The following is a 26,790-nucleotide window of genomic DNA, read 5'->3' as shown; positions in this document are numbered from 1 at the left end:
GAACCCTGATTGGATTTGATGTTTTTACACTTAACCAACCCTGAATGGATTTAGGAAATCTGGGGCCCTAGGCAAAGACAGGCAGGGGCCCCTCTAAATGGAGACGACAACACATCAAACAGAGCCATTCTCCAGATAGAGAAATGTTAATAGAATAGACATCCATTATCTGTTCTAGGTTGTGTCCCTCTCTTCTTGTCCCTTTTCTTCTTGTTTTCCTCTCTATGTTTTGTACTCAGCTGACTTTTCATGCTGTCTCTAAAGGAATGAAAGATGTTGTCTCCAAAGTCTCCAGCAGCAGAAAAAAGTCTCTAGATTTGGCGCTAGGAGCTTTTTAGAAATCAAAGTGCTAGAGGGGTCTGAAAAGTGGCTAAATATAGCGACTAAAGCGCTAAGTTGGCAACACTGCTCTTTGCATGGTTTGTTTTCAAATGGTTTGCTGCTGTCTGTTTGGACCTTTCTGAACATGTGCAGCAAATGGACTGATCCAATATGGTGGACACTGAAGGGGGGGGCTGAGACACATTTATTATCAGCGTTCTGATGGCATTTTAGCCAAAGGATTTTTATCAAAAACATAATTAATGTGCAGAAATAAGGAAACATGGAATACATAATACATGGAAACAGAGGCAACTGCCAAGTATTGCCTAATGGTGAATACCCTCTATGCTGACTGCAGCCCTCCCAGAGTGAACACTCTTACTAGTAATGAAGTCAGAGGAAGCACTAAAGGTGTGAGAGGCTTCCAGAAAAATGGTGTATTTTCTAGAAAGGTTTATTCAGGCTTTAACTGTTCAGCTTTAACTGAGCCTGGTTCTGCTGAAGTTTTTCCTCTCCACTGTCGCTACAAGCATGCAGTGAGAGGGATTGCCTTAGAGTCAATGAGTCGATGCAATCAACTGGTTTTCATTATAGAAAACTTTGAATCTATTTGACTGGTTTTATTGTCTCTATAAAATGCCTTGAGATGACGTGTGTAGCGAATTGGTGCTATAGAAATAAACTGAATAGAATTGGACTGTTCAAAAACAGGCAAATGTCAGTCGCGAAAAGTAAACTGAAGGTTCTGCAGCAAAGCTGCTCTGTTTCGGCCTTTTCAGTAGTGATGTACTTATGCTAGCAATGCTAATCACATTAACAATGCCAAACGCTGATAAAAGATAGAAAAAATGGTTTAAAATGTCATCTCAGCGATCATTTGGTCTTTATTTTAAAGTAGCAGTAAAAAAACTAAATCAAAATGGACATTACGGTATACATCTACAACATTTAACCATAGAAGATTTACCATTTAGTTGTTGTTAAGTCTATAACATTTTAGAATAATGAATCCCTCGGTGGATTCAGACTCAATCAGCTCTTTTGGTCTCAGGCTGTTAGCAGAACAACGAAAAACTCAGGAATGAGGACATAAAAAGCAGATATAAACCAGGTGTGAGGCTCCTGTATATTTGCATTAAATGGACAACATTACAGTCCCCCTTATAAAGATCTATGATTCTCTATCTATGATTTTCCCTCTAAATCAGTAGGCTTGGTATAAAGTAGAATAAAAATGGAAATAATGTGATGTTAATGATTTCCAGCAGCCCTATAAGACATATAACAAATATATTTTAACTTATCTTTGAAGGTATCTCTTTTAGTAATAATTGTCTTTATTTTCAGTAATTAGAAAGAGGTGAAAAAAATCCTGCAAGGACCTAAAATTCCGGCATCAAACCTCAGATGGCTCCATGCAGGAAGATTAGACAGATGCTCTGTAATGTTGGGCTGTTTTTTTGCTTATTTTTCACTGCATTTCTGCTGCTATCTAAGTTTCTAAAGATAAACAAGAATCTGCTGAAATCTGCAACAAATGCTTGAAAATGAAAGGCAACAATGGTTATCCCTTCTTTCCTGTTTAGTGCGAACAAAAAAGAGAAATACTCACATGTTCTAAGAAGCATGGCCCGATCTCAGAGAGGTGCGGTTCCTCCGTGTTGTACTGTTTCTCCAAATCTCTAACAAAGCCCATCTGGAAGCGGTAAATGTCCTCAATGTTTCCAAAAATGACCTTCAGCTGGTCATCGTTAAACATGTCCACTCGCTTCCTACACTGGCGTAAGTAACCCTGCAACGACAACAAAAACCTTTGATAAATGCCACGCCACCAGAGTGAGCACTTCTTTCAAAAAGATGACACTTTAAAAAATGAGTTTCACATATTTCTCACTCAGAACTGTGCGAAGTGATTGTGACACGCCTGCTAGTGTTTAATTAAAGGTCATGATGCTTTAACATTTAGTGAAAATATCAAGATGTCAAGTAGTCCAAATAATCAGGGTGAGTGATTTCATACCTCTATTAGGTGAGCATTCATTCTGATGCTAAAAAGCCCTTTACATTACCACACTTATGCAGAGTGCTTCCACTGGCATAAAGTGCAGAGTTGAGAAGGTGAAATTCATGCTTTATTGCAACTATTTTTAAACATCATGCTTCATCCACAGAACAAACAAAGGGCATATAGAGGATTAGGCCTAGATGATTAGATAAGCCAGAAATGTGCATGAGAAACAACCCAAAGTCAGAGCGCCGTGCTTATCTGCTCGATCTGCTTTTAAAAAAGGCTGCTGTGTCTCACACTGCTGCTGGTTTATCAAGAAAAATAATAAAACCTGGACCTGAATACGCTTGCAGAAACAAAGAAGTGATAATTTTGATTGAATAAACAACAAACAAAATAAAATAAATGTATTTAAAGCTACCTGTAAGATTATCTACACTTTAGTTGTCATCTGCAGAACTGAATGTAATCTCTGTTTATTTTGCTAATCTAAATCATTCTTTATAAAGATAAAATCTCACAACCACATGTCCATGATGACATCATATAAGGCATGAAGCAACGAGTTGAGTTCCTCTGAGGACAAACGTTTGTATTTTTCAGTCAACTTTTAAAACATTTAATTGTAGCACTTAGAGATGGTAAATGGTAAATGGCATGTACTTATACAGCGCCTTTATTCAAGTTAGGAGACTTGATCAAAGTGCTTTACACTACATTCATTCACCCATTCACACAAACACTGATGGTGGCAAGCTACATTGTAGCCACAGCTGCCCTGGGGCTCACTGACAGAAGCGGGGCTGCCGTACACTGGCGCCACCGGGCCCTCTGACCACCATCAGTAGACAATGCAGGTGAAGTGTCTTGCCCAAGGACACAACGACACTGAAAGTCGGAGTCGGGGCTTGAACCGTCAACCCTTCGATTTCAGGGCAAACTCCTACATCCAACGCCACTATAGATGGGCTACCTATGCAAAACGTGATCTATAAATATTTTCTAAACCCTTTTATAATCATTATTACCTCCAATAACATGGCTTAGAACCTCATCCTTCTTTTACAAAACTCTCATCTGCCAGTAAAACATGCAATCTGCTCATTTTTTTTTATATTAACATTTTTATTGAGAAAGCATATTACAATTATATACTTATACTCGTTATGTTCATATTTTTACATGCTTTCTCTGTTTTCTAATTATAACACGAGAAAAAAGAAAACCGAACACACACACACACAAAAAAAAAAAACACTTAACTGGGAGTGGCGGGGCAGCCTGAATATCAACTAAAAAGCACAAATCAAGTTAGACCATAAATATGAATGACAGCAAGGTTTATAAAGAAAACTCAGGTATAACAGGTTTGACATACCGTATTCTGTCCACTTGGACCATATCTTGTAGAAAGTGTCTCTCTGCACATTGATGGAAAAAGACAGTCTCTCCAGTGCATACATCTCTTTCACTACACTTATCCAGTCATCAATTGTTGGAGGTTCCCGTTTAAGCCATTTTCTTGTGAGGGCCTTTTTGCTCCCGGCCAGTAAAATGAACAGAAGTTTCTGATCATTGTGGTTCAGTTTGTCTACCGGGATGTTACATAAAAATATGCATTCAAAAGTTAAAGGAAATTTAGCTGAGAATACGTTCTGTAAATGTTCATGGATTTTAGACCAATATTGCTGAATGGCTTGGCAGTCCCAGAAAACAAAATCTGCTCATTTTAATGAGGCAGAACCAGACCGGTTTGCTTGTTTTAATACTTGGGCAGCAATTTTTTTTAGCTCACGTGCAACATTTTACACGTACTAAAAAGAATTGAAAGTATAAATTAGCCCCTCTTATTTGAAACCTTTGCAGATCAGTCCATAAAGCAACAAGAAAAACCTTGAAGGCTAATGGGAAAAGACTGCATGGATCTCTGAAGGACCCGACTGCAACATACGGCTAAACAAACAGCAAGAGCCTCATGCCTCTGGTGATGTCATCGTGCAGCACACCAGCAGAAGGATGAGCTTTTCTTCTGTCCTCAGGACACTTTTACAAACTTTCAGATTGTAAAATGTTTCATTTAAAAGACATATTTTTCTTCCTTCCGTTTGTTTTTACTGCGTTCACACCGGGCGCGTTCTGCGGTTAAAAGCGGCTGGTTTACATGCAAAGTCTATGGCGCTTCCAGCGGAACGTCCAGGCGTTGGGAGCGCCACATTCCGAGGATTCTGGCGACACAGTATCCGACGCTGGAGTTCAGTAAACTGAAAACTTTTCCCGCTGGACGCCGTAGCATCAACCAATCAGAAAAGCTGATCCAGGAGTTTTTTGGGGAGACAGACGCTACCTGCAAGCTGTCATGGCTTCTGCAGACATTCTGCAGATAAAAAATAAATAAATATCAAGGAGTTAAACTCAAAGGTTAAATAAAGCCAGAAGAAGGGATTGTTATGTAGAAGGAACAGAGAGCAGCTCTGATCATTATTGCTCACTAAAATATGTTTTATGAACTATGGAGAAACTGTTTATAAAAACCCAAATTAAATAGAAATGTTAAAACCTGCAAAAGAAAAATATTGGACTGTTTATTTTGGTTCTTGCAGTTTTTACCACAAACCTTAAAAACTTGTACTATTCATTTCCAGCCGCTACGAGCGGCAGCAGGAAATCCCCCGCAGGCTGGCCGCAGCACAGAGCTGTCAGCAGGGATTCCCAGTGCTGCCTCCTGGTGGTAGCAGCGTTGCCAGATTGGGTGGTTTTCATTTAGATTTTGGGGGTAATAATAGTTTTGGGCGGGTGGAGATAATTTGGGCTGGTTCGGAGTCAGAGGAGTAGTCTACCTGGTTATGAATCCATCTGCAGACCTGTTAATAATGCTGTTCTATCAGACCAGCATACCCATAGACAATATGCAGGCACAAGATGTCAGATTCGCATTTATCTCATTAGTTTTGTTCAAACTACCTCGATGGGCGTGTATCTCTTTAGTCATGTACAATCAGATCACCATACGCTTCAAAAAACACCAAAAAGTAAGTAGTTAAATTGTTTTTTTGAACATAACTAAAGGGATACAAGCCAGTTGAGGTAGTTTAAAGTCTATTTTTTGTAAACAACTAAAGGGATAAACGGGTATTGACCATGGGTATGATCAGGCGTCCCCTAAGTCGGTTCTTAAGGGCGGCTGTCCTGCAGGTTTTCGAGGTTTCCCAGTTTTAGCACAGCTGATTATGATGATTGCAGTTGAACAAAAGCCTGTTAATTAGATTCCAATTCCTGCTGAAGCAGAAAACCTCTAAAACCTGCAGGACAGCGACCCTACAGGACCCACTCTGGGGTTGCTGGTTATGCTGGTCTGACTGGGTATGCTCATCTGACAGAACATCAGCATGTGATGCGTCACATGACCCTCCCTGGATCTGCATGGTGCGGTCGCTGGGTCAGAGATGCTTATGGAGAACAGCTCTTGGCAGATTGTGTCGGATTGTAGTGCTTTGTTTTAAAAATGTAGTGTTGAATGAAGTCGTACTGAAGTGTGTTCATGTTCACACCGTAAATATAACAATTTATTAATTGTGCAGGTTGTTGAGTGGTGTGGCGGTTTTTAACAGAAGTTTGGGCCGAAAAACCTCAACTCTATCTGGCAACACTGGGCGGTAAACTGGAGGTCTGCAGCTCCCAACAAGAACTGCAGATTATAGTGGGATTATAATCCTGATGAACTGATGAACAGAGGATGCTTGGAGGTCGACTTTCTCTCTTAAAAACGTGTTAAAACTATTTTCCCCACTCATACAGTAAATAAAGCCAAGCTGCTCTCAGCTGGAAGCTACAGAACAGAGCAGATAAACATCAGAGCTCCGAGCAGCAAAGCAACCGGACCAGTTTGATCCAGAGTCTAGATTTCTGTGCGTTTTTGACGCCCATAACGCCTTCAGTGTGAACGCAGCATTAGTTTACGTCATCTTTGTTTTCTGATCTGAAATTTGTCAATTTTCAAGGTTTTCTTTTTTTCCAAATCTCCCTAAATATCCAGTTAGAGAACATAAAATGATGGAAGCGTTGAGGTAAAACGGAAGTTTAAACCCAAAATAAGGCCTGTTTGTTATTAAATTAAGGCCTTAATTTGCATTAAAATTCATGAAATGTGGTTATCGTGGCAATTAAAATGCTTCATTAGAAATATAAAACCTTTATAAAAACAATTTCGTAAAGCCGTATATTCAGAAAAGAACCTGGAGGAGGAGAAAAAGCTAGAGAATGGGAACATGCAAGTTTTATTTGTTATAGAAAAGCCAAGATGCAGGGAACAGCCTTCACTCCGGACTGTTTTTCTAATCCAAAGATAAAATATGATCATGGTATAAAAGTGTGACAGTGGGAGTGTTAGTGCTTCTCCATGCATCCCTGTGTAGCATCTGAGAGCCCGTCCTACAGCTCACACATGCTGTGTTTATTCATCTTCTTACGCTTTACTACCTCTGCTGCTTGTCCTAGTCCTAAGGAGCGGGTTAGGCCCGTTAATGTTTGCGCCGCTGGTGTGAGCATGTTTTCAGTACCTCACAGATGTCCTTGAGGTGTTTAATGTAGTGTCTCTCTGTGCTCATGATCTCATTGATGACGTTAGCCCTCATCTGGTCTCTGTTTTGAAGGGGTGAGCCGAGACACAGGCAGTCATTGGTGGGATCCAGGTGCCCGTTCTGCACCTCGCTGCTCCCCTCGGCCGGCTCTGCCGCTCCGTCCTCCTGGTTCACCCACAGCTGAGGACAAATACGTTCACACACAGAGCCACGGCATCAGAGCATTTATGAGCACTCTTGGGTTTAATGCATAAATCTAAAGGAAAGTTTTACTAAACATATTCAAACATCCTTAGAATCACAAGTGCAAATAGCCTTTCAGATAAATTCACCTTTCATTGCTGTAGCTTAATCTCACATGATGGGAAAATGTGACACAGTTATGTCTTCTGTCAGTAAATAGCTAGCAACTAGTCCTCTATTATGTTTAACAAGGTTAAGGCCTCTGTGGGTGATGTAGAGATTCTATTTATAGACTCTACATCAGCCACACTCCCTGGCCCTAACTGATGCTCATCAGCTCTATAAAATTAAAAATTCTCTGCCTGTTTTTGGAAGGTTTTCCTCTGGAAACTTTGCTTAAATGTTCAAATTCCACAAGCAGCAGCTGCTGGAGTTGGAAACATTGATCTTTATCTGCTGGACGCCGCATCAACCAATCAGAGAAGCTGATCTGGGAGCTGGCAGGGAGTCAGACGCAGCATTGCTGATGCAGAGCGCTATGATCACTCCTCTGAAACAGTTTATTAACGCCTAAATTAACTTCAAATGTAGAAACCTGCCGGCAGAATATGTTGGCTTTTATTATCCTGCTGCCTGCAGTTTGTAGCACACACCTGAAAAACGCTAACATCTACTTCCTGCCGCTGCACGTACCAGATCTGCTCGGCCCCGCCCCTTCTTATGATGTCATCATATGGCAACTCCATTCAGAGAAACTGTTGCACCCATTTATTAAGGATCAAATGTCGTTTGGAGTCTCAACATATTATTCCCTATATTTGCTATTATTTTAAAAGTAGTGTAGCGTAATGTGGCTAACTGAGCGAGCTAACAGATGCTAACCTGTTAGCTACAGCTAGCCACAGCGCTACCCAGCTCTTTACATCACGGTCTAACAGTTACGTTGTTCACCAGAAACAGATTTTTTCAGTGTTGTTATCGATCAGGTAAACCTTAATCGGTCATTAGACGCGCTAACGCTACAGATGCTCCCGATTTGCCACGCTAACGCTGATGTTATTATCGTTGTCTAGGCAACCACAATGTTTTACATCATGTGGTAACATTCAGCCAGTGATGTAGCGTAACGTCACTGACATGAGGCAGATCTGGTAACAGGAGGGGAAAACCCTGGAGAGGCGAGCGGGCCTGAGGCAGCTGCTGCTGGGGATTCCCAGTGACAGCGCAGCGCCGGTATGTGGGGGTCTGAGCGGCTCCCACAGAGAAATAATCTTTGAAGGCAGGATGGTAATCTGGATGAACTGACTGCACAGACCATGTTTTCAGGAGGACTTTCTCACTTCAACATAGATTCTAACTACTTTCTACCCGCTGATCACAGCTAATATAGCAAAGCTGCTCTCTGGCATCGAACACAGGAGCAGCAGAAGCATCTGGACTCACTTTCCTGGACGGCTGACCTTAATGTGGATCAGAGATGAAGCAGCAGAAGCTTCTTTGATGGCGTTCGGACTGAACGTAGCATCAGACTTTCTGATTGTTTGAACTAACCTATGAAACATAATATTGTAGCTAAAAATGATCTTATATCTTCCTTATGAAATTTCCACCTCTAGTTAACCTCACATCCTTCCCATATCAGGACTAAAGTTGGAACAAAGACATAAAGTTCGCAGCATTCCACCTCTAAAGGCAGGAAATACTGTTTCAGAGTCTAAATGTCAACACTTTGGAAGTGGACCCCCCTACGCTTTGCAAAGCCTAAAGCTGTGATGCACCAAGGTGTAATATTTCTAGCTAAAAGCCTGATGTTGCTAATCAGATTTTCTTGATTATTTCTTTCTTTTCCAGGACAGATCCAATAGTTGCTGTCAAAGAGCTCAATTTCAGGCTCCTAAAGTTTTGCAATGTATTTGTCTGCAATAGTACCTTAAACACCTACAGAGTATTTCATTTATTTAAAACCGAACATTAGAGATTCTTTAAGGTTTATTTCTTTACTTCTATTGTCAGTTCCAGCTGTTTTCTTCTGTTTTTATTGTAGCTGTGACCAAATGTTCATAGCAATCAGTTCTCTTCAGGTCATATTCTGACCTGTAAAGTAACGACAATATAACTAACACCTTTTCTAAATCCCTTTTATATCAAAGAAACAGGTTTTGCTCAGGTTTTTTGTAGTTAATTAAATAAGTGTGCTAAATACATAAGGGTATTTCTCTGCAGTGTGAGATAATGTTACAGCATTAAAAGATGGACTTCTTCAAAAGGGTTTAACAAGTAACTGTCGTCAATCTGTTAGCATCATTTAATTGTTGCAGTTTATATTAAAAAATAATCTAAACATTACACTAAATACTTCTTTTCGGGTGTTTTACACAGTTTGCATGATTAAAAAGATCATTAAAATGCTAGTGACATACTGCTTATCATACTAGAGCGGATGAAAAGTTTCTGTAGAGATTTTAAGCTCAGCTTCGGTCCTGCACGTTGTAATGAAAACCTTCTTAGATGAAGCTAAGCACATGATTCCCTTTCAAAGTCAGGCAGTCTCCTTCACACACAGATCCACACCAAAAGCTTGCTCCGCTCGCTCCTATAAGGGACCAAGTGAGCATGGTTTGATTTGCCCAGCAGCCAACACCTGATGACACACAGTTTGCCAAGAGTACATCAACGAACCCACGCCTAGAATGCCAAACACAAGATGGGACATGTAGCGCCACAGACAAGCAGAGTGACAGGTGGTTAGCGCTGACTGGTAGAGCGGCAGTAAGACTGAAACGTAGTCTGAGTCAATAGTAAAAAAAGTAGAGAGGAAAATGATTCTCCTTCGATGTAAACATAGCCGTAAGTATTAAAAAAGTATCCTGAAATAAAATTCCTTTACTTGAATATATTTGCAGAATCAGACTCTAAGCCGGAGGGCATCTCACACAATCTTTACTTTTGACTCATCAGTGATGCCTCTCTGTTGACCCCTTAGAGGAATGAAGTGATAACGCCATGGGTACATTAATGTCTGGTGATGTGGAGGGAATGCTGCGTGGACAGACTGGAGCGGGCAGGCTGGATGGGGAGATGGAAGCTGTGGGGGAAAAAAACGCACCTTTGACGTTGTGTTTTGGAACCGTGGAGTTGCTATGGGGTTGATATAGAAAACCTGTTTTGTTTGGGGCTGAGGAGGGTGGGGTTCCACCTTGGAGAGAGAGAATGATAGAACAGAGAGATACCGTTTGGTTGACAGTCAGTCTTCCCTGCCCCCTCAGGAGTGACTATGGAAGGATGGACAGGTGGGAATGATGATGAGAGAGTCTGGAGGGGAGTTGGCCTACAGCAAGTTCACTACATAGTCCTCCTTCACTGGCTGAAATTATGCCTATATGAACTTCTACAGACATACAATACAATGCATCATAGTCTACTTTACCCCATTGCAATGTTACAGCCACAAACTTTAATGCATTTAAATCATATTTAATTTGATAGACCAACAAAGTTTAATCTTATTGATGATGTGTGAGTCTGTTAAACCCTAATAATTCCTGCCTGTTAATGGCTGGTTATTCTCCCGCAGTTAGCTTGTTGCAGGTATGACGCAGATATTTTTGATTAGTGCCCAATTTTTAAGCGTGGTCTGCGCTCTGTCATTCCACGCCACATTACAAGAGGGACCATAATGAACTAGCCAGGATTGTGGGTCAGTTTGTAGTTAGTTAAAGTTAAATTCAAGACTTTTTAAGACTTTTAAATGCCACTTGACATAAAAATTTAAGACCAAATTCACAAGAAACACAATAAAAACTATTTTTCTTTGTATGGTTTTCTTAGTATGTTTGATTTGGTGATAAGTGGAGGCGTTGCAGAGACAAGGGTGGAACTAAACTGAGAAATACCGGCTGTTTCTCCGTAACTCCATTTAGACGCTTTGTGTTTCGTGCTTCGCATGTGCGACTCCACTGCCTTAATTCCCATCCTTCTGAGCTTGAATCGCTTCTTGCATAAATCCACTGAGCCTCATGGATGTTCGCTGGTTTTAACCATGGAGAAAACTCTTGGCTGGAGACAATTTTCATTACATTTACACTTGATCAGATTTTCCAAACAAAAAGTTAATGGTGCATCTCCCAAACGTCCCGGCCGCAACAACGCTTTATTGGTTCCGCTATCGGGACGGAACCAATAATGGTGAGTCATTTTTTTTTTTAATTTAGATTACAAAAATAAATCTAAATTAAAATAATTCTATTTATGATGTTTTAAAAATTAAAACATACGAAAGACTGATTTAAGACATTTTAATACCAATTAAGGCCTTAGTTTTATTTTGAAGAATTCAATGCCTTTTAAGACTTTTTAAGGACCCGCGGGAACCCTGGTCTACAACCCCTCATCCAACGGCGGGCGACGCACAGTTCTCCCGTGAGCGTTCCCAACAGACTGGCCGTGGCGCTGTGTGTTTTGGCGCCGGGTGAAAACCAACAGACCGTCGCACAGAGCGACAAACTAGCGTCCTGCACGGTATCTGGGAAAGTGTCCGAGGTGAGCCGGCCGCTGTGGGCGGAGCTACAGCCAGAGTTTCTGACATTAGGTACCAAACAGGAAATACGCATAGAGCGGATGTAGAACTGACCAATCAGAGGCCTCCTGTCTGCGGCACTGTCTGCGCTCACCTACAATTTTGGGTAGGTGCAGGAGAGTGTCTACGAAGGGGGTGGGAATATCTCCGTTAACTGCGACACACACAGACGACCTGGTTTCTGAGCATAAACCAGGCTTTACTTTTCAAAACTAAGGTTTTGCCAAGTAGTTTCCCTAATTAGGACAGTTCCTCAGTCCAGCTGTTAGCATCTTCATTCTGTACATGGCTAAGATTTGGGAATGGGAGGAGAGCGCTGTCCTTCATCTAAGAACATAGTATAATATTTTGATAAGGCGGGAGTCATGCATGTCTCCTCATCTGCAAACATTTTTGATGTAATGATGTGGCAGACTGGAGTTGTATAAAACGCTTCTCTAACTGTGATTCGGGAAAAATGTGGAAAAATCTCCCTCTGCTGCAACTAAGCTGTACCGGATATGAGCTAAAAGTCTGACTTAGCATTTTAGAAAATAAGATAAAAATTTCTGAATTTGAAAAAGCATCTATATCAGTACTTGGTCTGGCAAGGACTAAATTGTTAGTATTTGTAGTCGATCAAAAGAAATCTGGGTCTTTACCTCATTTAGACACCTTTGGATAACCTTGGAATCAGGTTCTACCCTAGAAAATGAAAAATTTCTGGTTCATTTCTTTTTCTATCGTCTGTAAAATAAAGCCAACTTTAACCCTGTTGTCTCATCCAGAAAAGGAAATTTTTTTTTGTTTCATCCCATCTTAATTTTTATAATATATTTTACATGTTGGAGTGAAACCCTCCTAGACTGGTTGCAGCCTTTGCAGAACGCTGATCTTTATCGTTCTGTCGTGTAATTCCATTTTTCAGCTACATGTTAAGATTTTGGTTCTGATTCTGCAAACATTGCATGGTCAGACGCTGAGCGTTTCCATCCTCATCAGGATCATCGGTACCTGCTGGTTACCCAATGCTAAAAACTGGAGCAGAGACACTTCGATCACAGACTCAGTGTCTTCAGTAAAAAACATCTTTTTAAATCTGCTTTTGCTTAAATATTGTTTTTTGTGTTTATTTTGTTGATTTGTTGAAGCACTTGGTGAGTTTTATCTTGAAAGTTGCTCTATAAATAAAGTTTGACTCACTTTCTATCCGGGGATTCAGATTAAAGAGGATTGAATACAAACAAACTTCACTTTGAAGATTTTTATCTCTTTAAAAATGTTAAGAAGTTTTCTTTACGCTCCTTTGAGTTGGTCTATCAGTGATGTTTATCAAAGTTTGCGGTTGTAACGTGACAAAAAATGGAAACCTTTCTTCTTTTTATGACGCTATATTTTACACTGAAAATAGTTTGCAATGATTTTAATGAGAAAACACAATTGTGAGTAAATTTTGCTCTTTGAATTCACTGCAATAACGGAAATAAGGCCTCAGGAACTGCAGACTGTCGAGCTCCTTGATCAAAGTTTAGAGTTTCTGTCTTTTCTGCATCTATTGACTTTCAGAAAAGATCAGAGTTTGAATCTCTAACAAGGAAAATATTTAAAAGACAATCATGCGTCAAACACCTCTCAGCCATAACATTATGACCACCTTCTTAAAATGATGTTAATCCCTTTACCCCCAAAAGGCGCTGATTATTAACCAAACACCGTGTTAATTTAGGATTTAAGTGTTTTTGCTTTTTAGTGATTAGTCTCCTTATTATTAAAGCCCTTTGGGCTCCTTGTCCTGCATCCTATATGATCAGCAGATGGCCGCTCACACTGAGCCTGGTTCTGCTGGAGGTTTCTTCCTGTTCAAAGGGAGTTTTTCCTCTCCACTGTCGCTACAAGCATGCTTAGTGTGAGGGATTGCTGAAGAGTCAATGAGTCGATGCAATCAGCTGGTTTTCCTTAGATAGAAAACTTTGAATCAATCTGACTGGATGATCTGGTGAACTGGAAAGTGACCTGAGATGACATGATGTGAATGAATTGGAGCTATAGAAATAAACTGAATAGAATCGAGTATTAAAATAAAGCATGCTGGGATTTCTATAACTTTATCTAATCACTATGTTATGGCTGTAAAATGTCAATAGTTAGAAGCTCAAACCGTTGAAAAATGAAAAAAAAAAAAGAAGATATTTACAGAAATGTGCAGAAGCTACACCAGACTAATCTAAAACACAGTCTTGCATGACTTCTCATAGGGAATGGAGGATGAAAAACGTTCCCAATCTCCAGGAAAATGAGGTTTATGAAGAACAGGAGTTGAAAACAAAATAAAATGAGAACCTCATTAGCATGTTTTTTTATTCTTCTCAGAAAGAAAGCCGCTCAGCTAACTGTTCCTTCATCTCCTGGCGGCTCTAAAATAAAGCTATATAAATCTCTGGGTTGATTACATGTGGTCATTATTTGATCTGTCTGTTTATCCCTCCACTCTGTCTGCTCACATGCGGTTCGATGACAGCTAACTCACCCGTACGAAGCTGGCAGGGAACCATCCTTCCTCTTCATCAATCTGGCCCCACCACCAGTCCTTGTTGGAGGCGTCCAGCACCTTAATGACGTCGCCGGCCTTAAAGGCCAGCTCCCGATCCGCCATGGTCACATGGTCCCATACTGCCTCTGCGTTGACGACCGAACCTCCACTTATCAACTGAAGGAGAAAGACAGGGGATCCGCTTTGTTTTATTCTGGATACATTAGGCTGTGCAAGAATAAAACAGGAGCAAACAGACACTCATCAATAAAAAAAAACCCTTTAAGGAGTCCATAAATCACATCTAAGAGAAGAGAGAAACCCTTTTATTGTCCCACAGAGGGGAAATTCTGGCGCTTACAGCAGCAAAAAATAAAAAAATTACAAATTAAAAACAATCCACTGGACTTTGTTTCCAAGTTTGAAGCTTTTTCAATTTGCTGAGTTATAAAATAAAGAAATAGCGTTGAGTTCCTGGCTTTATCCAGCAGCCCAACAAAGCCTGGTTTTTGTTTAGAAAAATGTAAATTGAAACAGACAACCCCCCCCCCCCCCCCCCCTTATAATGGGGGTCATTTGGCTTCTAACAGCAGCAAAAAGATTCTAGAAAAATGGCCACACAAATGTGGACCTTAGGAAAATGTCTAAGAATAACATAATAGTGAAGAGTTAAAAGATAAACAATAAAATAATACTGTAAAGTGTTTTAACAATATAAAACTGTAGAATAAATAACCAATTAGCAGCTATGGACATTTTTCCAGTAATTTGAAAATAGCAGCAACATCAGAGATGTGCAGAATGACAGCAGCAGGTTATTTAACTGACTGAGGTAGAAACTGAGCAGAATCAGCATGAATGGAAGAACTGGTTGAGGTTGTTGGGAACAGTGGTGGTTCTAGAGTCTTCCAGCTGCTGGGAGGAAGGATCTGTGATAACGCTCCCTGGTGCATTTAAGGTGCAGCAGTCTGTCACTGAAGGAGCTGTCCAGTTCAGCACCACCTTCATGCATGGGGGGGGGATCCGTCTGTTTCCCACCTCCTGCACTCCAGAGGGCATCCAATCACAGCTGGCCTTCCTGATCAGCTGATCCAGCCGCTTCCTCTCAGCTCCAGATGAGCCGCTGCTCCAACAGACACTTCAGAGAAGATGGCTGATGCCACAGCAGAGTCAGAGAAGGTCTTTAGGAGCCCCCCCCCCCCTCAGTCTCCTCAGCAGGAAGAGTATCTGACCTTTCTGACCCAGAGCCTCAGTGTTGGGAGTCCAGCCCAGTTTGTTCTTCAGGTGAACACCGAGGTACTTAGAAGAGTCCACTATCTCCATGTCTGTTCCCTGGATGTTCACCGGTGGCAGTGGGTGGATCTGCTTCTGCCAAAGTCCACCACTAGCTCCTTGGTTTTCCCTGCTTTAATCAGAAGGTGGTTCTGCTGTTCTGGGTTCACTGTCTGTCCTCTATGTTGAGGCCAACTATGGCAGAATCATCAGAGATCTTCTGGAGGCGGCAGCGTGGAGAGATGATGATGGAGAAGTCTGTTCCCTGTGGGACCCCCGTACTGCAGACCAACCTATCTGAGACGCAGCTCTGATGCTCATCAGTCCTACGCCTCATTCTGGCCTCAAACTGTGTAAACCTCTGTTTTTCTGTTAAACCACTTAGATTACTAATTGATGCATTATTGAAGGAGGAGCAAAGTGATAATACAGGGACTGCAATGCAAATGCACATCAAAGGCAGAACACTATCAATGGAGAACCAACACAGCGTTCAGAAGCAACATGTCTCTCTCTTTACATCGGCCATAAATGGCTCATTATCAAGTTAAAACAAAGAGTTCATGTAATATAACAAAACGATGTGAGGTGATAAACGTCCTGCATGCTTTCACCAGGGTGTGTTTGGTTATCTGCAAAACAATCCTCAACTAAACATGAGCCACTGACTCATCACATTCCTTGTATTGACTACTTCATCATGAATAAATAATGTGTACATCGTGTCGCACAATAAACAAACAGTTAAAGAGCAAAGCTGTGAGAAAACAGGAGCAGCATCATCCTTGTTCAGTCGCCTTATTAGACGTTCCTTATTATCTCACTTAACAACTAAGTTTAGTCTAGTTTTTGTGGGTTTATCTCGGGCCTGGTGATTCAAAGGGCTGAGCACAGGCTTGGGGAGGCGATACTTGGGTCATAATACGATATTGTCACGATATAGATATATATTGCAACTTTTTTTCCAGCTATCAAATTAAATGTATAGATATAAAAGGAAGTGCAGGTGATCTAGAAGATTGCTGTGCCAAGGTTAAGATGGTCTAACTGGTTTCGGTTCCACCCCATTAAAATTAGCAGATTCCGTTTTCTACCGTGAGTTAGAGAGTAAAAGAAAGATGAGGTACAAAGCCACGGACATGACGGTAAGAATTATAATTATTTCAAAGATATAACAATTATAATACTAAATAATATAATGCACCTCAGATAGGTAGGTAGATAGTGATGCCAAAAGAAACAACAACCAAGCAATAACCTTAACTTTGCTTTGTCCAAGTTAATGTTTTATTAAATCAAAGGAAGAGAAAGCACTGGAACAAACTTCCTACTTGTTGACCTGTAAGAGATGTGAACTTCCATCCTTCCCGTGTCTCTTTGCTCTGTTTATATTCCATCTTTTAAAGCTACAGTGTGTAATTTTCGGCGACATCTAGCGGTCAGACTGCAGACTGCAGCAACATGAGCGTCTCCCCCCCACCGCTTCTCCCCCCCAACAGTACGGCGAGCGTTAGGGGACAAAATGTCTTCCACGACGTCCGCATCACCTACCTTCTCAAGTGATGAGGTTTGTTTACATAGATCATTTTAATACTGCCATCTATTGTTCAGTACCGTCTCAGTTAATCTCTCTCAACTTGCCGTAGTTACTTTCGAGCGTCATGGGCGATCTCGCAATCGCTAGTTTGTTGGCTCTGCGCTGCCGTAGCGCAAAGATGTCTGCCTCCATGGCTGCGAGACCCGCTCCTATGTAATTATAAATAACGAATTCTAAGGCAACGCAAATATTAAGGTTAAGAGGCTGAGCTCGTAGATGATGATAAATAACATAGTTATGTATAATATATTACATTTCTGACTGTATATCCCTGTAATTATTACACACTGTAGCTTTAAAGAAACATGCCACCATATTAATGCCATATTTAATTCACTCATTTTCTTTATTTTGGTTTAACTGTATAAAGATTGTTTTCCATCCTGCTGCGTTATCTGTGTCCACATTCATAGATATTTATCATTTATTAATATAATTCTTCTATTTTTATTTCTGAGAGTCCAAATATGTTACCATGCTCACAGCATCTCTCTCCATCCTCTGGCTTTCTACCAGCGCCTCCTTTTTGGCCACAATCACTGCAGAAGTACTAAAAAAAGACCTAAAAACGGAGTTTCCTGATTGAAAAACCTCTTTGTTTATGGTAAATATTTACACTCACATATCTGCCACCCATGAATACGTCCAATTTGGTCATCGGAACATGATCTGCATTTAATACACTCGTGCAAATGAAGGTTTTTCTGCTGAAATGCAAACATAAATCCTTTTGCACCTCGTTGAAGATCAGCTATGAAAGCCATTCTTACTGCCTGTTTTAACCTAAAGGAAGCAAGAATATGGTTGCATGAACTGATTGATTCAGTGATGCATCTTTTAAAGAAATAATTCTAATGAACTGATTTCATCCCAATAACTTTCCTCTTGCATTATCTGAGGAAAGCCCAACTAATAATGGTCAGATTCTCGCCCATCAGCTGTGGATGTGGACAGTTCTTCTGTTGTTCTAGATGATAGATATAATAGCAGCACCTCCTGATCTGTTAGCATGTTTACAGGCTCTGACCTGTATGATCACATATTTGGTCTTCCTGTTGTTTGATCGACATCGCTCTGATAAATTCAGCTAAAACTGGGCATCGTTTTACGCAGCTGTGTGACCCGACGCTCTGATGCGATCTACCTGCTCACTGCTGGAGGTTCTGGTAAATGGGCTAATAATTATACTGTAATGGAACATTTAACCCTTAATTTCCCTGATCCAAATTTCAAGGCAAGAAAACCTCTTCTTTTTGTAACTTTGTATCGTCCACCAGGTCCTTACTCTGAATTTTTAGATGAGTTTTCAGAGTTCCTTTCTGATTTGGTATTAAATACTGACAGGGTCATCATAGTGGGAGATTTTAACATCCATGCTGACATTGAAGGCGATAGCTTAAGAGCAGCCTTTAATGCTATCTTAGACACTATTGGCTTTGTTCAAAATGTGAATAGTCCCACGCATTCTCATCTTCATACTTTGGATCTTGTGCTGATATACGGCATAGAATGTGAAGAAATAACAGTATTTCCTCACAACCCTGTCCTCTCTGACCACTTTCTAATAACCTTCAGGATTACTTTAACAGAGTTCTCCTCCCCCAAAAGAAGGTTACATTTTAGTAGATCTTTATCAGATAGAGCAGTTATACATTTTAAAGAATCTGCTTCACTTTCTCTCTCCTCTGTGTCACTGAGCAGTGCTGCAGAGTGCAAAAGCTTAGCTTATTCCCCTTCACAGGTTGATGATGTTGTTGATGGGGTTGCTAGTTCTCTGCGTATTGCCTTAGACAACGCAGCTCCTTTGAAAATGAAAACCGTTAAAAATAGAAAGCTTGCTCCTTGGTTTAATGCAGAGCTGCGTACTTTGAAGCAAAATGCTAGGAAACTGGAGAGAAAATATCGCTCCACAGGCCTGCGGGAGTCCTTCCTAGTCTGGAAAAATGGTTTACTGCTGTATAAGAGGACCCTTTGTAAAGCAAGAGCAGCATACTTCTCCTCATTAATAGAGGAGAATAAGAATAATCCTAGATTTCTTTTTAATACAGTTGCCAAACTCACCCAGAGCCATAGCTCTGTTGAACCGTCCATTCCACCTGCTCTTAGCAGCAATGATTTTATGGGATTCTTTATAAATAAGATTGATCTTATTAAAAATAAGATCATAAGCACTCCTCTATCCGCGATTGTACCTGAGGTAGTCATGGAATCTGAACCGGGTTTAGACTGCTTTGATCCAGTTGAACTCTCTGAATTAGCAAAATTATTGTCTTCATCTAAGCCTTCAACTTGTATGTTAGATCCAGTTCCAACCAGGTTATTTAAGGAGGTATTCCCTTTGATCTCCTCCTCCATTTTAGATGTGATTAATCTATCTCTGTTACAGGGATATGTACCTAAAGCTTTTAAGATTGCTGTAATTAAACCTCTGCTTAAGAAACCGTCTCTTGACCCAGATGACTTGGTCAATTATAGACCTATATCCAATCTTCCTTTCTTATCCAAAATTCTTGAGAAAGTAGTTGCCAAACAAGTTTGCGATCACTTCCACCATAATGAACTTTTTGAAGAGTTTCAGTCTGGCTTTAGAGCTCATCATAGCACTGAAACAGCTCTGGTGAAAGTCACTAATGATATTCTCATGGCCTCAGATAATGGACTTGTATCTGTGCTCGTCCTGTTGGATCTTAGTGCTGCATTTGATACAGTTGACCATAATATTCTTTTAGAAAGACTTGAATATTTTGTTGGAATTAAAGGAACAGCACTAGACTGGTTTAAATCTGATCTATCTGATCGAATTCAGTTTGTTCATGTTAATGATAGATCTTCAACACGCTCAAAGGTTACCTGTGGAGTACCACAGGGATCAGTGCTAGGACCAATTCTCTTTACTTTATACATGCTCCCAATTGGTAGAATTATTAGACAGCATGGGATTAATTTCCACTGTTATGCTGATGATACCCAGCTATATCTGTCTATAAATCCAGATGAAGCTAACCCATTACATAGATTACAGGCATGTCTTGAAGACATAAAAACCTGGATGACTCTTAACTTTCTGCTTCTGAATGCAGACAAAACAGAAGTTATAGTCTTTGGACCAGAGTCTCTGAAAAAGAAACTGATTAGCCAGTCACTTCATTTGGATGGGATTAAACTGATTTCAGATAATAAAGTAAAAAATCTTGGTGTTATTTTTGATCAGGACCTGTCATTTAAATCCCATATCAAAGAGGTTTCTAGAATTTCCTTCTTGTCTCCTGTCTACTTTTAAGGCTAGGCTTAAAACTTTCATTTTTGATAAAGCTTATAGTTAGGGTGGCTCAGGTTATCCTGAGCTATCTCTATAGTTATGCTGCTATAGGCTTAGACTGCTGGAGGACATAGGGACCCCCATTTCATCATTCTGCTTCGTTCTATCTCTGTTCTCCTATTCTGCAGAATCTGTCAGTTCAATCTCTAACCTTCTGCTCTCTCTGCTTTTCCTCAGAGTAGCTTTGCCTCGTCTGTTCCTGTTTGGCTGTGACGTCATCCTGGAAAAAAACATCAGCTGTGCTGCTTCTATCAACACCCTTGTTAATAGATGTTGGAGATCGGCCTGTTTTCCAGTGTGGTCCTGTTTCTCTGACCGTGACTGAGTGGATGTGCTCTCTTCGTCCTCTGGCATGGGAGCTGCCTTGGAGCTCGTCTGCCTGGCTGTGTGTTTCCTGGACGGGGCCGCCTTTTACAGCTGCTTTTTGTATCTCTGCTTCTGTCTCCTTGAACCCCAGTCGGCCTCGGCAGATGGCCGCTCACACTGAGCCTGGTTCTGCTGGAGGTTTCTTCCTGTTAAAAGGGAGTTTTTCCTCTCCACTGTCGCTACAAGCATGCTTAGTGTGGGGGATTGTATTTGAGTCAATGAGTCAATGCAATCAACTGGTTTTCCTTAGATAGAAAACTTTGTATCAATTTGACTGTATGATCTGGTTGAACTGTAAAGTGCCTTGAGATGACATGTGTTGTGAATTTGGTGCTATATAAATAAACTGAATTGAATTGAATTAATGGCAGGATTTACCCACCAACACCTACTGAATTTACCACATATTATATTTTCTGCCAACCTTATGATTCCTGATGGGGGGGGTGGTCGTGAGAGGCTGGTTGCCCCTGGTTACCCCCCCCCCCCCCCCCTCCCTGTACGCTACATGATGCAGGTCAAACCATGAGGCGAAACTCGTCCCAATTCAGAAAATTCTCGCACGAATTGGAGAATCGGCTAAAAAGTTGTAAAAACTTGTGCGTTTATGTCTGGCCTGAGAGGTTTCAGAGCAGTGGCGGATCTAGGGGGCGGATACTTGGGCTACAGCCCCAAATGTTTCCCCAAGAGCCCCAGATCTCACTTCTGAGCTGATCTGAGTAAAATGTGCAGTACTGGAATTCACCACAGAGTGGCAACATGCACAGGAGGCAGCCTGTAGCATTCCTGTGCAGAGGAAGAAGTGTTTTCCTCTCATTGCTGCCAGCTTTTAGGAGTCCATTTTTTAATGGATAGGCCAGTGGCGGATATCAATGGATATCAACGTCACCAAATCCACAGAATTTGTTGTTGATGAAGAGCAGAATAAACACAGTTAAAGATTTGCAGGTTAATTTATTTCTCCACAGATTATTTCAGGCAGCTAAAAAATCCATTCTCTCCTCCTCCTCCCATATCTTTGGGAAATAAAGAGCAAGCGTTTCCAAATTCTCAAAAATTGTTCTGTGTGATAGCATGGTGTATACTACAGGTGTAAATCACATCCATCATATCGATTTCCTGACCCAACGATTAGATTATTTTTGATACTCAAGAATACACCACGATACGATTTGATTCAATTAATCGATTAATCGGTAAAATTTGTATTTTTTTTTTTTTTTTTTTTTTTTACACCTTACAGGCTAAACAAAGTTTCAAGTTTGAAATAAATCAATGAAAGCTGTAATATCGTTATGCATTTTTTAAAGAAACAACAGCAAATAACAGAAGTAGAAAAGTCGCATCAAAAAATACCCAGGAGCAAACGGATAAAATAGACCGGAGGAAAAAAAAAACATGAATCGATTCTCTTGCGGACGTATCGATTCATCGGATCGTCGGCTTTGGATCGAAGCATCGATACAAAACCATTATTATTTACACCCCTAGCGTATACTAGAAATTATCTTAATCCAGTAATCTGGCCTATTTTACATTAGAACGGGATTTACCAGAAAGTTTACAGTCTCATCTTCAACCTCAGGGCTTAACCCGTGGTCTCCTAGAATCCTAGATCCGCCCCTGTTTCAGAGTTATTGGGAGCTGAATTTTTGACCACATCAAATCCCTTTAAGACAGACTGCAGTTTGTTGTTGAATGGTTTTGTACCTTAAAGTGAAGCAGCGAGGATTCTTTAGGGAGAAGGAAAGGTTGTTCTCATTAAAGGAGTAATAAGCAGCATGCAATGTTCTGAAGACAGAGCCGAGGCTGACATCATCAGTCTACTGCCTCGTCATCCATCATGCCGACGACTCAGCTTTCTGGCTTTGACAGCGCCATGTTCATGCATATATGCACATGAGACACCGCTCTCTATTTGTACGAGTTAACCCTGTTTACGGGTCCGTGAGACATGTCTAAAAGTGTTCTCCCTGCAGTAGCGTTCATCGGCTTCAGAGCTAACCATGCATCCATTCCCTGAGGCTGTGGTCAGAGCAGCCAGGGCTAACCAAGCCTGACAGGCCGTGCTTAAGCTCCAGGTAAGAAGTTATTAAAGGCCCAGAGACAGCGCTGTCCCGCAGATGGGGAGGAACTTTATCTCCATTTTATTCCTGATTCATTAGTTTCTTATTTTTAAATCAAATAACTATGCTTTCTGTAGAACATGAGGTCGTTTTGGTCTGAATTAATGACAAACTAAGCGCTGTAAGCGCTGGAGCTCTCAGCCTCACCGGTCCTTCAACCTGTATGTGAGCCCACATTCACAGCAGCTGCAGAGGAAACAAGCCAATCAGGGCAGAGGAGTGAACACTAGGGAAGGCATGCATGCCTGCAAGGCAAGGAACAGCCATCGTCATGGTGACAGAGGGGGATGCATCACCGATGCTGACAAAGATGATGGGATGAGAAGAGGACGTTTGAAGGGAGTATTTTCTAACTTTGAGGAGTGTGTGAGCCGTCAGAAACAGAGAGTGAGTCCTGAACAGAAATATTCACTCTGATGCTCAGCTTTATGAACCTGAGCTGCAGGAACCTGGAATAATGGTGGCAATCAGCACAGCGAAAGCAAAGGTAATGGTAGATGCAGCATCTTAAAGCTGGATGGAAAGATGATCTTATCTGACAACTGATTAAAAACAGGACATGAATGAAACTCTCCCGCATTATGCGGAATCAAAGCAGTTACTCTTCATTTTAACTGTTTACAGTTTTTACCTAAAACAAAAAAGTCATGATTTCTGCTCGTCTCAGGGACCTGCCTAGAAGTTTGCAGCAACAAGTGGGGGAGGGGCGCGCATTCTGACACCATGCTCACCAAATAGAGGGAAAACGTCTATTAAAAACTTCAAACGGTATCAGAAACGTAACTTTAGAATTAAAACCTTCACCTCATTAGCTTTAGCATTCCCACCTGTTCCACCTCCAAACCTCTGGTCCTTCTAGAGACAGAAAGCCCCCCCCATCCCACCTCACTCTCCGATATATTCCATCCCTTGTCCCTTTGCATGTCTGAATAAATTAACAGCATTACATAATCAGTCTTCCCAATCCTCTAGAACCCCCCACACACACACACACCTAGCTGGATCCTCTGCTTTCTGGTGAGATAAACTCTCCATCCTGACTGTTTATAGATGCAGCATCCACCATCACAGAGCTTTTCCCACTCTTTAAACTGGAACCGTCTAAATGGGTCAATGCAAACACATGCAGAGAAACCGGTTCACACACCGAGGCATATGACAGCATTTTCTCTTCTCCAGGCTGGCGTATATGGGAGACTAAAAAGCTGATTCACCTGCTGGTATCATCTTTGCTCAATACATCAGCATTCACTGCACCGGCAGCTTCACTGCATTCCAACATCCTCCCGTCTCCATCCACAGCACAGCTACAGCCTCCCTGAGCCCTCCTGATGTCCGGAGCTTACCATGTTGGTGGCGTGCAGCTGTTCAGAGAGCGCATACATGGAGAAGTCCAGCTCTTTCAAATCATCATAGCTGAATCCCTTTCAGAAGCTGTCAAGACGACGGTCCTCCGTGGAGGTGAGGCAACACGACGCCGCTGTCCCTGAGAGAGGTTCTCTCTATTCCGATGCAGCGAGTGAAACTGGCAGTCCGTCCTCCCTGTGTCTGCCAGCCCTCTTATGTAACACACTTATACCCCGAGTCTGGGAGCCAATCAAAGGCACTCTCCTCAGAACCGGTGAGAAACACATGCACACCCTCACACTTTAACCGTCGTCTCACTCACTCGCACACCTCTGGCTGAACGGCACACAACCCAGAACAGCTCCACCTGAACAACCTGCCCGGGAGGAAGTATTCAGTCAGGAGCGACGGCTAACACCTCAAAGCACTGCTCAGGTGCAGTTTGTCGAGGTTACATCTGCAATCAGGGCAGCAGTAGCAATAACCACTGCAGCTCATTTTGGGATCTGGTTGCTTCTTTCTTTTCAACACAAGTTGGTTTGATGGTCCTATGAGGTCAGAGCTACGGAAGATGTTAATGTGATGTGAGATGAAAACACCAGCCCACATGTGCCGGCATGTGATGGAAGTATCTGTGTGAAGATCACATCCATGGCTTGATCCTAAATGGAGGATTAGCAGGACAGTATCCTGTGCGGTATCGGCCTAAACATCAACACCTTTTAAAATCACAGGAAGTTACAGGAGATGAAAATACATCCCATCATTTATGCAACTCCAAATGAAAATAAATAATATTACCTTAAAAAAATTATTATATATGGAGTGAATTTAGTTCCATTAATGTTGGAAGCAAATATTATGTTTCGTTAGTTGGAAAAATAAAATAAAACATTTAAAGGAGAAGTTGCTGATATTCAGAATCCAAACTTCTGAAAGTTCTTTAAATCTGAAATGATTCCATCCTGTTCAATAAATGATCAGTGTTTTTAATTCAGAGTAATTTTCATGTGAATGTGCTTTACTGGAGGCATCCATGTTTGTCAAAGAACACTACTGCCACCTACTGGTTAGTGACGTCACGGTGCGGTATCGGCTGTTGATCAAGTCCCAGTGCTGTATCTGGTGTTTGTCACAACGCGCTATTATCCAAGTCATCTTGAAAACATTCTTCTTCCAAATGTTGGCTACATATTACGGGTTTTTTCTCTGGCCAGAAGTTCGATGGCAAATCCTCCCTCTTCAAGTTGGCGATCCAACGACCAACCCGTCCGTGGAGGATCAGGAATCAGAAAGGTGGAATAACTCTTTTATTTTCACTTTTACCCGATGTATTCCAGCATCCAGCTGCCATGCACGTGGGCATTGTCAGTTTCACTATAGCTCTGGTGAATTTCAATGGTGAAGTCCTCTGGAAATCTTCAATAATTGTTGTTGATTGCAGATGTGTCTAGTAGTTCCCATTGATTTAGCTTGGAAAGCGGGGAGAATGGCGCTAGGCTTACCGCACCGTGACGTCACTGCTGAAAGATGGCAGGGGGGAGGGGCTACTATATTTGGGCAAAGATGGCCGCTCCCAGACAGATTAACAATAAATTTATCACCATGAACATATCAGTTTTAGGTATAAATAATGATCCATTGACTATTCCTTGTTGACTGGAAATCCTTTAATCATATTTAGTTACTTTAACATAATTGTTTCATGTCCTACCCTGCTAACATGAAAAACTGTTAAAGTGACTAAATGTGATTAACTAAATGCTAAAAGCAGTTTCATTATTTTTTCAGTGTGTTGTTTCTAATTTAATATTTCCATCCGTATACAAACACTGGGACAGATGCACAGAGGTGCATGTGAGGGATAAATGTGAACAAACCTGAGTTTGTTCATCTTTGAAACGGTGATGCAGAACTGCTCCTAAAATAGCTCCAGCCAGCAAAGGGCGGCTCTCTGCACTGACGTAGTTTGGCCCTGCTGAGATGAGGCATGATGCAATCATTTACAGGGAAACCCATCTTTATAACATGTGTTATAACATGTGTAGCTCTACGTTCTTATAGACCAGAAGGTTTGCTTTGTGCAGATTGTGGGAAAAAAATCCCCTCGGCTGAAAACTGAGGATAACTTTATCACCAGAAGAAGAAGAAAGCAAACAGCAACCTGTGGTATAACAGGCCTTATAAAGAGTCCTTCATTCTGCATAAAAGGTTCTAAAGAATTTTGCAATAGAATATATAAACTTATACATTGGTTTGTAAAATTAACCCTTTAAAGGAACGCATAACTTGTGTGTCTTTATAAATCTGCAGCATCACTGATAGAGAAATGCCGCTCTGACTTAAGCTCCTGTCACACCTTCAGCCAGCGTATGCCTGACGTACGGAAAATCTGGCAAAAACGCTGGCATACCTTAGATATGTTATGGGTACGTTTTGTAGAAGTTATGAGCACGCTGAAGTACGCTGAGACACGTTGACATATGGTGCATACGTATGGCAGCGTGTGCTTATATGTGAGCCAGAAGCGACAGTGGAGAGGAAAAACTCCCTTTGAACAGGAAGAAACCTCCAGCAGAACCAGGC

The 26,790-nt window shown here is 41.3% G+C and overlaps 1 protein-coding gene across 8 annotated transcripts in view; it reads right to left on the bottom strand.

Annotated features, from left to right (window-relative positions):
- The window catches only part of LOC119790473 (rho guanine nucleotide exchange factor 9), a 93,530-nt gene that overhangs the window by 19,874 nt on the left and 46,866 nt on the right, over window positions 1–26,790 (bottom strand). For 6 of the 8 annotated variants that reach the window (XM_038296005.1, XM_038296008.1, XM_038296007.1 and 3 more), the window contains 4 exons: window positions 14,175–14,354; window positions 10,199–10,288; window positions 6,889–7,089; window positions 1,937–2,116 (listed from right to left, as the gene is read on the bottom strand). In XM_038296005.1, coding sequence (XP_038151933.1) covers window positions 1,937–2,116; window positions 6,889–7,089; window positions 10,199–10,288; window positions 14,175–14,354 — 651 coding nt within the window. Of the gene's footprint in view, window positions 1–1,936; window positions 2,117–6,888; window positions 7,090–10,198; window positions 10,289–14,174; window positions 14,355–24,203; window positions 24,392–26,790 lie in introns of those variants that run through there. The other 2 variants (XM_038296010.1, XM_038296006.1) reach the window with 2 other exon arrangements.

Source organism: Cyprinodon tularosa, unplaced genomic scaffold (assembly GCF_016077235.1).
Source record: "Cyprinodon tularosa strain WSP-4 unplaced genomic scaffold, ASM1607723v1 ctg365, whole genome shotgun sequence".
In the NCBI taxonomy this organism is placed as follows: domain Eukaryota; kingdom Metazoa; phylum Chordata; class Actinopteri; order Cyprinodontiformes; family Cyprinodontidae; genus Cyprinodon; species Cyprinodon tularosa.
Note: the sequence above shows the minus strand (reverse complement) of the source record. Positions and strands in the feature narration are given on the sequence as shown.